Source organism: Taeniopygia guttata, chromosome 7 (genome assembly GCF_048771995.1).
Source record: "Taeniopygia guttata chromosome 7, bTaeGut7.mat, whole genome shotgun sequence".
Lineage (NCBI taxonomy): Eukaryota > Metazoa > Chordata > Aves > Passeriformes > Estrildidae > Taeniopygia > Taeniopygia guttata.
This window is the reverse complement of record NC_133032.1, coordinates 21,124,661-21,136,794: the sequence shown is the minus strand read 5'-3', so window position 1 is coordinate 21,136,794 and position 12,134 is coordinate 21,124,661. Positions and strand designations below refer to the sequence as shown.

Below are 12,134 nucleotides of genomic sequence, written 5' to 3'. Positions count from 1 at the left end.
CACTTTAATAACTGTAATTCAAAGGAAGATCAACGGGCACTGCTCTGTCGTATCTTAATACAAAGCACACTAAGAGTCACAGAACACAAAGCATTCATAAAATCAAAGTGAACAAGTGAATTTAGAAAAGATTCTTACATTCTAAGGATGAGACAGCAGGGATATTCTTGTTCAGTTTGCAGAGGTTTACTGCTACTTTTTATTCCCTGGTCCTGCCACTGAGAAAACGGTTTTGTTCATGGCAAGTAAAACAGTGTTCAAAAAAAAAAAAAAAAATCTTAAAAACTCAATGCAATTTTGGCATTTGAATTTAATAAGGATATCATTTGACATGGTAGATATGGTGATTTAATGGACAGCTGCCTGACAGTTCTCGCATCCATCCACTTGCTGAACTTCCACTCTACTGGCATGTAAGCTTGTCTCTCAAATGGGTGGTTCAAGGAGATAATCTCAGCACTATTCGTTTTTGTCCTTCTTGTTTTAATTTTTGGCTGGTTTAGTTTTCTTAACCGTCTCACCAGCTATGCTGTGGGACTGGAATAAAGAATGGAATAATGGAACCTGGGCAGCTGCAGATAGGAGGCATAGTGCCCAAAACTGCTTTTTCAGCAGCAGCAAGCTTTTAGATCAACATCATAACATCAAATATCCCCCTCAAGTGAGGAATTTTTATCTACAGATGACTTTCTCAAGACCTAACAAAAAAGGGGGCACAGCAAATCATCATCACACAGCTAATAAAGTTTTAAAAAAACAAAACAAAAAGGAAAGAAAGCTGTCAAAGAAATAGTTACAGCTGGTGAGTTACTGGAGTATAAAATTATTCTTCTCAAGAGTAAAACTGGGTGCTTGTTTCCTTCCACAGAGGAGAACCATCTAACTACGTTATCTGAGAGCTGTTTAACAGCCACATAGACCAGGAAGGCATGAGGGACTGTAAAGACCCCCAGCCTGACATTCAGAAGAGATTTTGACTTACAGACTGTTTTTCACTAAAATTCAATAATACAGTAAGTTCTGTTCATTTAGAATAATGGTTTGAATCACAGGACTGTAAGTGTCCAGCCTTCCTTTTCCTGAGTCAGTCTCAAAGCAAACTTCTCATGCACAAATATACAATTTTTGTGCAACTAGCAACATTAATCAAGGCTCTCCATTCCCTCCCAGCTCCCAGCAAAGACGATAGCTACAACAACATATAAAATAATATATAACACTATTACATATGTTAAAAAATTAAGTCAATTTTGAAAGGGTAGCAAAGCCATATTTGCATTAAGTTAATGTATCCTCCTAGGTTCACTAAAGTTGTGCTTGAAGAAAAGAAAAAAAACCACAGCAGCAAGAGATTCAGCAAAAGCTCAGTGTTTTAATTTTTGGACTAGAAATTATTTTAAACCCCAACAATATAATACATTCAATGTACTTTGTCAGACATAAATAAAGGAGAAAACATTCACTCCACAAGTGACCTGCAGGAAAAAAGGAACTTTAGTTTTTGCTTCTCAGCTGCTGCATGAACTGATACATATGCTCAGATGAGAATTTATTTGGAACTGTAAGTTCAGAGCAACACTTGGCTTGGAGAATCATAATCAAAGTTGTTGATGATGATAATGCACAAACAACAACACTACCACAAGAATATAATCATTCATGAGAGATGTCCAACTGAATGTAACAGGGAAATGGTGAAAAACCTTGCAAAAATATTCTCCACAATAAAACATCAAACATAACCCACAGCTTAATGATTCAAAGCTTACAGAGGCATGAGCTGTGGGTAATAAAGTGAACTGAACCATCATAGAAAGGTACTTGTGTTTTTGTGCCAGTCACACTGAAATGGCACCAAGCATCCCATGGGCTGAACTGAAGGGAAAAATCACATTGCACAGCTTCCAGTGACACCACAGTTTGCTTATATCTAGTATCCAAGCCAAGACACACAGGTCAGGCTACACTGGTATTGCTGAGATATACTGCAGACTGTGAAGTAGACAAATCCTTGTCTACTTGCAAGAATGATTGAAGCAGCCAAGTATTACATTTTTATTCTCAAAGAGAAATAAAATGGACTAAGATCAACATTTTCTCCTCTCATAAATGCCAAGGGAAGGGTCAGATTCCATATGATACATGCTTTCAGTTAGTAGCAAGGCCCTTGTTTGGACAGGCACTTCACTGCATATGTCAGCCAGCTCAGTCATTTACATGAGTCTTTTCTACTGTGGACTAAGTTACTATACAAATCCTTATGAACTCAGTACTAAACCCAATGCTCCCCTTGAAAAGCTGAACTTTAATGACATCTACAACATCAAGAAGGCTTATTTAATAAAATTATGAAGTCTGGCATAAGGAGAGGAGAACAGTACTTCTCTATCCACTTCTTTAACATAATTGTGTTACCTGCAAATGAAACTTATTACAATGGCACCAGCCTCAAACAAGCCTAGCAGCATGTACTAAGCTTTCTGTAGTCTTTCCTAAATCCACTATTATCCCCCACCAAATTCCCTGATTAAAAGGAAGCCTCTTGTGCTACAAAACCACTGGATTTTTCTGGTGTTCCAATAGCTCACACTTAGCTTTAACAAAACCTCAGTAAAATGTCCTTAATGCAGAATACATCCTGGCCTTAAAGGATGCAAAAATACACCAAGACCATTAACCTGAATTATTCCAAGCTATCTCCACTTTCAATCTGAACTGTAGTTTAACCATAACTCAGTCACCCACACATCAGGCAGCACAGCTGTGATGACACTCAGGCCCCAGGACAGGCTGCCCTGGCAGGATTTGGCTGCATAGCTGCCTCTCCAGGCCTTCCTTCCCAGAACACCAACCCTATCTACAGGCTGAACAGCCATGTGGGAACTGCACTGGCAGCAAAATTAACAGTAATGGGCAGAGCTTGGCCAGAAGCATCCTTCCAGCTATCCCAATGGGACTTTTCCTACTCAAGTCCTAACCCTATCTCTTGCCATATGTTGTGGCTTAACCACACAGCATTAATTCTAATTCATCCTGGTAACAGAACCACCCCCTATCACTCAGCCTTGCTGGTACTAAGCCATAGCCCAGTCACATGTTCCTCACACAGCAGCCAGCAAGAAAATAAGATCTTACTCAAGACTGTCTTGAAACACAACCCCAGCCAAAAGCATGGTCTAGTGACATTAAAATAAAAATAGAAAAGCTTTTTTGACCATTTTGCTAATTAATATGTCAGAGCTCATAAAGAAAGACTCATCAGCTTTTCTCCAGCACTGCATCATCTGAAAGAGCTGTGTCAGCAGAGACCTCAGCAGACAGTCAATACATACTAAAACGTGCTCTAAGCAGTAAATCAGAACACAAAAAAGAATTTTAGAAAAAAAAAATAGCTGCAAAAAAATCAGTACTCAATTTCATTATTTGATAAAAATCAGGTTATATTTGATATGCAAGTCTTGGCTTCTTTATACAGGATATTCTCTTAATTGTCCTAGAACTGCTTTTACAAAAAGCTAGAAGTTTATGAAAACCTAAGCTGAAGCTGCTGATTTTTCATCTTTGTGTATTTTCAAGGATCTTCTCTGCTTTACAACAGAGGCACCACTTGTCTGCTTCTCATTCTCATCATTGGTATTGGCATACCATTGCCGAGCACACAGGAAGGCAGGAAGGTTACAGAGGACAGATTCTTTCTTGGAGGATTCAGAGAAGTTGCTTTATACACACACACACACACACTCACACACTCTTAAATCTGTTTTTTTTTCCAGAAAAGGACCAGGAAGCTGCATCAGCACTCCAGTGTGTTTGCTGATGGCATTGTGGAAAACATTTTCAATAGTATTCTTAGTATTTTCAATACTAAGAACACCTGTAAGCACGGCAGGGGTCTTCCATCCAGCAGAATGAAATACAGGCCAGGTATGAGAACCAAAATTTACAGGCAGATTTCTCTAAGGGTCATATATGTATTTGGAAAAAGCTCCAGCCACCTTTCCACAGAGCATGCTTACAAGCTCAGGATATGGCCTGACATACTTCTAAAAATCAAATCTACTCTAAGTAGAGTGGGGGGGAAAGGGATTACTGCTTGTGGGTGCAATATACAAAACAACAGGTGGGCACAGAGCTCCAGATCCTTCTAGTATCTCAGTCTTATGGAGAATTGTGGTAACACTTCTTGAAATTAATGCATGCCTCTAACTCTTGCTGCTGCTGCTCAGTAACATACAATATGTGAGGGATAAAGTAGCTGTTCCAAAAGCTGAGACTAAATGCTTGAAGAGCCACTGCCCCAGACAAAAAATAAAGGGTATTTCCCTAGAGAGAATTACTCAGCTGCGTATTTTATAGAGCAAGTCATGTTGAAGGAGAGATAGGATAATTGCATTGATTGTTAGTAGGTGATAATTAATTCTGTAGAGAAATATGTTTAGTTTCCTGAAGTCTAGAATAGGATGTAAACTCTTCATTCTGTAATGAGAAAACAACTGTGGTTGGCTCACAGCACAAGAAGCTGCAATATCTCCCTTTACCATTCGTAAGGCACCTACAGGAAGGCAGCACAATGAATGATGTGAAAACAGAAGTTCTGTGGTGGGACTGAATGCCAGACAATTGCACATATGACATATAATTCCAGAAAGCATAGAGTAAAAAAGGACCAGAGAAAAATAACACCATGTTCTTGAACAGACCTTTAAATTAAATATTTGAATGGAAAAATGTGGAAACCAAAATTGCAGCTTGATGTCTCTTTACAAAGTGTTAAGAAATGGAACATAGAGAGCAGGAGAAATGCTTTTCAATGGTATTTGAACAGTATTTAAAAAATATAGGACCAATAAAAATAACTTACACACTAGCTATCTCAGAAGTTAGCTAAATTCTTTTATTCTTACAGGGAAAAAAAAAGAAACAACTTGAGGAATCTTTGTATCCATTCCTTGGGTGATCTGTTGGCCGCTGATTTTAGTTTATGAAAAAAGATCTTAGGTATATGTAAGAGATCTGTGAAGACTAAGTAAAGCAAACAAGTCAAAGTTCAATAAACATAGGTCCACATGTTCATATAAAACTTGTAGGTGTCTTCAAACAGAAAGCTTTTCAAAGTCAGTTCTCAAGAATCTGCAGAAATGTGCAGAAGAAAGATAAAATGCTACTAAAAATTATATTATAAAGTTTAATGTACCTAAAACAATTGACTGCCAAAGAGTTATAATCTTACCCCTCAATATTATTTGATAGCAGTGAATTCCATTGATCTTTGGTAAACTGCATGATGTTGCAATGTTTGTAGTAATTTTTCTGAACAGGGAAAAGCCCAAGGGCAACACCCTCAGCTTCTTCAAGTTGACAAGATCATTTCTTTGAAGCTTTCACATTCCCAAAAGAGAAAGTTGAAAGAATTTTCTTCTTCCCAGGAGTGATAATATTACAAGACATATGAACTATTCCCTGATTCAGAAAGAGAATCCAAGAACTTCACAAGCTTAGGAAAGATGCCAAAAAATTTAAAAAGAATTTGTCTACTAAGTTCAGGAAAAGGTCTTCAGATAAGGAAAATCCACACCAGAGAACTAAAGAAGGACACCCAGCTGAACAGAGAATGAATACCATAAACAATCAGGAATCTCATAGCTGCCTTTCTCTTGCATGAATTCAGCTGCTTAGACCTATCCATGGAGTGTGAAAGGGCAATGTACAGTGTGCTACAAAGGGGCAGTCTGAAACTTCAGGATTTTCTAACATCAGAAGACACTGCTAAATAACTGAAGTTTTCTAGGAAGGTTAAGGTTTCTCATGTCAGCTTACCCACAGCTCATGAAAAATTACAATCTTACGTGACATTGCCTTGGAGGTTTTTTTAATACAACAGCTGCAAGTTGTACAATGCCATGGCATGGTTGGTAGAACTTATTTAGTAAGTAGGTAGAGGAATTGCAGCACTATGGATTAACGTTTTTTATTATTATCGCCTGAAAAGTTTAAGAAAAACCAAATTATTTCTCCTGCACAAGCACAACAAAACAGAAAGCTGTAACACTTTTTTTTTCACTCTGTAAATTTTTTTAGCTTTGTCTTCAGTATTTCTGGTAATGGAAGTCTAACTCTGAGCAAGAAAAAGCAAAGAAATACTTGTATTTCTCAAAGTGTGTATTGTTTAAGTCTCTACACTCCATAAGAGTGCACTTCTACTTATTTTAAAATGCATTTTCTTCAATTTACAAGACCTGTACTGAAAAATAAAGTTACAGCTCTTCCTGAGAATGACTCACCTACATACACTGCCTGGCTAAGAGCAACCTCTAATTCATCATCGTTCAGCTTGGAGTCAGTGCTTACAAAGTAATGCCTCAATTTGCAAGTGTCTTTGTCACCACAGCTTCTGGAAGCTAATTTCATTTACCGCTCATGCTACTTTCAAGCTGCTGACTTTTTCTCCAAAATAGGAGGACAGCTTACCCGATTTGTGTCCGGCCAACAAACCAACTTTGCTTTCATCTGCCACTGGAGAAATAAAAGAAAAGACACAAAGATCAGAAACTTATTTAAATTCACAAGCCTTTGAAACACTGTCAAATTATTTCAGACACAGTATCCTGAATCTTTAAATTATAATAATCTCAAAAAAAGCCTTTATTTACCTAATCCACATGGGGTGCTTCAAAGTCCAAATATCTGAATCAAAGCCCTCTGAAACCAATAAAAGGACTACCAGCAGTCCTTGTGGATTACAGATCAGGACCTCAGAACTTATACACTCAAAACTGAGTTGTCAGAAGAGCAATTGCACTTGTAAATAACTCATCTTCCCAGACAAATCACAGGGCATAGGAGAGTTGTAACATTTTCAGATCAAAGACCTCAATTGTAAAAAGAATCCAGATGTGGAAACCTTCCCATCTGCAACACATCTCACTAACTCATGGGATCTCTGCAGATAATAAGGTCTCTCAAACCCTGATCTTTTTAAAGGCTTATGCATTTTTTGTATATTTTACTTTGTCTATAGATTGTAACTTTATAGTATTTCACAACATTTTATAAAGAAAGATGCTTGTAGTAGCAACAGTTTGTAGACAGTAGTGGAGGAGCAAATTCTGAATGTAACAGGAATTGGAAGTTCTGTTCAGTAACTTCAGTTTATTGTCATATATCTCAAGAAACTAATTAAAATACTCTCCTGGAGGGCTGAGGGGAAGAACCAATCACTATTTCTTAAAATTAATTCTATGCAAAGAAACAGCAGTAAATGTAATGTTAGGGATGATAAAACAAGAACAGGAAATGAATGTTAGGGTTGAAAGCTTATCCTTCAACTCTGCCTGCCCAAGCACTCCCTTATAACTCACCTTAAATCATAATCTCTTTATACAAAATAAATTGTCAAGTCATACCAAAAATTCCACAAATGCAGACTTAAAAAAGCTCTGTACAGCAGTCACTATAAAAAGTTTACATAGAGGGTTATCTGCCATAATGCCAGAACCTGCTATTTTCTACCTAGGAGAGAGCAGTACAGCAGTTACTAACATTCAGGAGTTACTACTGGGAAAAAAATCACAGTAAATATTTTCTTGTATTGCCTCCCCACTTCACATTTAGGGAAGCTTTTACTCTCAAAAAATCAACATCAAATTCAGGACTGGGATTCACAACGGGAGTAATGAATCCACAAATGACCACTGTATCTCTTCTCTACTTCTGTGACCTAATTGCCACTTGATTATCAGCAACTTGACATAGTGTATGGTTTTTATGGGATGTAGGTGCTAATAAAGGAAGACTAATTCTGCTTGCAGCATTATGTAAAGATTCTGCTAAACCAAATGGCAATGAGATTAGTCAAAATTAGAAGTGCAACCAAAATACAAGGATGTTCTGCACTCCTTGATCTTACAACTTTTTTTAGTCCCTGGAAATGATAACTATCGAAATCCTTGCTATGCAGTTTGATCTTATAATGCAAAATGACTGGACAAGGATTTAACTATATGGATAGATCAAACTCCTTTTCCTGCTCCCTCCCCCTGAATTTCTCTCTAAACAAAACAACTGTGGAAAACTTTGGTCCTAAAGGTTAGTGTTTTGACAAGTTATGATTGTGTGAAAACAAGGGATTATAATAGAAACTGATTCACAGCCTTAGTTATAGCAGTCACTAGTGGCAACCAGTATAATATATGATAATTACTTAAAGCAGGTAATGTTACAGTACATAGGAACTTTAAAAAAAGACAAAACCCAAGGTTCACAGTATTTTTTTTAAGTTATGCTGATGACTTGGTTTGCCTGAAACTAAGTTTTACATTATTAAAAGGGATAAATCCATTTAACTTAATCATACTTTACACACCAGCTTCACACAAAAATTAGATTTTAATACTGGAGGGAAAAAAGGAAGAATAAAATGATTAAAAAATGAAAAATAATCTTACCAAAATACAGGGTTAGCATTATGAGTTTAAGCACACACATGCACAAAACCAGGAAAATGCAAATATTAAAGTTCTATATCAAAGTTTGAGCAAAATACGTGTGCATGTCCACAGGGTAGTTTTTATTTCATGGGTTATTACGCTTAGGCAAGGCCTTTTAGGCTGATCATCTTTCATTAGATTGAACAGAAGTAGCCCAGAAAAGTCCATTAGATAAGAATCCCATTGCTTCCCTTGTTTCCCCTGGAAACAAAGAGAATACATCAGAAAAAAACCCCAATCCAAAACCAGAAATAGGCTAACAGAAGATAAATACTTTGTATGCCAAGGTTGAAAACTTTGTAACTAAAGATTCCATTTAGGAAGTACATGGGGCATGCTGTTCCACAAAATACCATTTGAAAACACTTTGCACAATGTTCAAAATTGATACAAACATTCAGTTATGACAAAAATAGTCTTTTCCTAGTTCTTGGCCTTTGAAAAAAGGCAAGAAGGAAATTTCTTTCCTAAGATTCTACTACTTTTGGCCTGTCTTTGTAGAAAATCCTTTAAACAAGGAAAGAATATAATGTACTCTTAAAATCCAAGTAAAAAGAATTCTATTTATTGTTATATTGCAGCATCAGAAAGTAATTACTTTGCAAATAACTGAAATACTTCAGCTCAAGAAGATCACACTTGGGAATGCACAAGTAAATATTTTTATGAAGACACTAGAATTACTGTATATTCTTGAGCTAGAATTATTAAATGCATAACATCTCAAAAAAAATAGAAACCACCTAATTTGGGACTCCAAAGAAAAAACTCAAACAAAAATCTGAGAAGGATTCATTCAAGAGAATAAACAGATTCAGAAACAAGAAGATACTTCTCCTTTATTTGTGAATCAAATACTTCACATTTTGAAATGTCCCTGGAACCCTAGGGATTTGTTAGTTCATTAAGTTATCAATGTTTGTCCATGGAAATCACACCAGCTTTTTAAAAGTTACATCTATTATTTAGGAATCACATTTTCATCACAGAAATCAGTTATGCATTCACTGTCAGTACTCAAAGTAATTGCTGAAATAAAAGATGAAAGAAGTTCTGCAGCTACTTAATAAAAACATGGACATTTGGGGGCCTAGCAAGACCACAGATTATGAAAGATGGAATATTACTAAACCAAAGAAATCTGTCCAGCTGATAGCAAATAATCGATACTTTTTTTTTTAACTCTGCCAACAACTGCTACAGAGAGTAAGAAACACCATCTCTTTATACCATGAGTTCTTTAGTATTTCCTACAGTAATATTCTGGAGTGCTGTTTTGCTTCAAGAAAATAAATATAGTTGTTTAGCAACAGTAAAGTAAGCAACATGCCTTTGTGTTCTTCCACATAAATGTTTTGACTGCCATTTATGTGCCCTGCTCAAGGTAGCCATTTCATTTGAATTGCATGACTTCCAATGGTTTAGTATACAACAACCCTCTGTACTTCTCAAAGCTTGTGTCAAATCCAGTCCAGGCTCACACACAGGCCAACAATCTAGATCCAAACTGTGGTTTAGAGAAGCACAAATCAATGCTGCTGCCAATTATCATAACCAATTTCCCTCCTTCTGCCCAGTTCAACTGCTGAACCATTGCATAATTTTTCCCCAAACCAAAGAGTTACTATCATTCACAAGATACAAGGTTCTGCCATTCAACTTAAGTGACTCTTTTGTGAAGGATCAGTTTTGCACATTGACTAAGAGCTACCAAAAAAATCTTCTAAACATGTGAAAGTCGCATGCGTTTCTGCTGGACAAACTGACACGTACCTTTGAAGACCAGCTGCAGTTCTGCACTCAGAAAAGAAGCAAACAAGGATTAAAATTACAATTAATCATTAATAATAATGTAAGACACTGAAACACAAAAAAATTTCCTAGAAAACAAGTTTCTTAACAAATACCTTTGTTAGTTAATAGGAAGCCAAATATAAATTTCTTATTGTACATTAATCAATTCACAAGGGCTGTATTCCCAAACTATATATATAAATTATGCTTCCACATTTCTCAGAATCCATTAGTTTCTATAGTATAAACATATGATAAGAAAGCAAAGCCTCAAATCAGTCACTGTTTTTTTCCTGGTGAACTCTATCCTTACTCAGCCCTTTCATCATAATGAAGACAGTGCATCATCAATTAGTTTTAGTCAGTGATAGTGCCAGGGACATAATTCTCCTGCTGGTTTTATTTTCTGGGTGAAGCATTTCCCCATCTAGGAGCAGCATAAATCACTTGGAGAAATGGTGTCAATTGCTGTCTCACAGCCACCACTTAGAAAATGCTGCTTCCTGTTCTAGGTTTGCCCTGAAGTGCTACGTACAAAGACACAGGTTAAAATCTACAGTAGCAACAAAATATGTGTATCAGGAAGGGTAAACTTGCACTGGCTTCAAAGATCTTTGTTCAGTAATTCCCTCTCTTCACCTTTCTTCCACATATGAGAATTTGTTCTGGGGTGACCTACATATCCACCAGCTATTCACTCTTGAAGGTTTAGGAGTCCTTAATAGATTTCTGCTCACTTCAGTGTTAAAAAGCACAGAGATTACCAAAAAGCTTGCACAAGGGCCAAGAAAAAATTATACTTATGAAGTAGGAAATAAAAAAGAAAGGTAAACCTCTTCCAAAATGACATTTAACACAACATTTGGGATGCCCTGTTCAGCACATTTAAAGACAGGAATAAATCAAATCCAAACCATGATTCTGGATTCTTTTTATCTTTTGTACAAGGTTTTCTTTAATTAGATTTTTCAGAACAATTTTGTTAGAACTGATTTAATACTTCAATTCAATTGTACTCAGGGAAGATCCCCAAGGGATATATCTTGTATGTCAGCACATGAGAATGAAAATGCTTAAGCTTGCATTTGCTATTACTACTACTTGTTGAAGATCCAGAAGTACAGTTGAAGCTATCCACTGGGCCCATTCAGCCTTAAATGGAAGTTTTTTTTCCTGGCAATAAAAAAACATTGTTTTACAATTTCCCAGCCAGTATTATATAGATTTCTTCACTTTCTTGTAGTGCCATAACTACTCGTTCTTGAAGGTTACACTGTTAATTGAGGCCATCATGGCTTCTTTTACACTTTTGTTGTCTTTTCTAATCCTCTCTCACCTCTGTTGCAGACACCACACTAGGCTAAAACTCCCCTGCTGCACATCTTCCACATGTCATTAACACTTCTTCCAAATTCCTAGGGTTCAACTGCAAGTTCCTAATGTAATCTGTCATTCACTGATTGAAAACATTGATAGGGAACAGATTTAAGCAAAGTTTAGACAACATATTTATACCAGTTTTCTTAAAAGTTACTTCATTATCATCTTTATTTTCTTTCTTATAGTAGCCATACATTAACTTAATTGCTATTTTCTCCTGCCAACACCTTAATAACCTAACTGCATTAACACATCCACTCAAACTTACACTAAAGCAGCCTAAAAAAATACCACCTCAAGCATGTGTTACTATGCTCTCAGCTGTGTTACCATCACAACTCGTACAATACTCTCAGTCTGCTCCATAACAAATTTCCTTGAGTCCTAGAAGATTTCTACAAACCAGTCCAAACAGTTTAAATTCTCTTTTGCCCACTTCTGCCTTTATACCACAACTCAGTGTCCCTTCAACTG

General features: G+C 36.5%; 1 protein-coding gene across 5 annotated transcripts in view; it reads right to left on the bottom strand.

Annotated features, from left to right (window-relative positions):
- PARD3B (par-3 family cell polarity regulator beta) overlaps window positions 1–12,134 on the bottom strand; it is a 394,980-nt gene that overhangs the window by 161,010 nt on the left and 221,836 nt on the right. For 3 of the 5 annotated variants that reach the window (XM_012574931.5, XM_030277634.4, XM_030277635.4), the window contains 2 exons: window positions 10,260–10,280; window positions 6,469–6,513 (listed from right to left, as the gene is read on the bottom strand). The exons of 1 other annotated variant lie outside the window; for it this stretch is intronic. In XM_012574931.5, coding sequence (XP_012430385.4) covers window positions 6,469–6,513; window positions 10,260–10,280 — 66 coding nt within the window. The remainder of the gene's footprint in view (window positions 1–6,468; window positions 6,514–10,259; window positions 10,281–12,134) is intronic. One more of the 5 variants, XM_030277632.4, reaches the window with a different exon arrangement.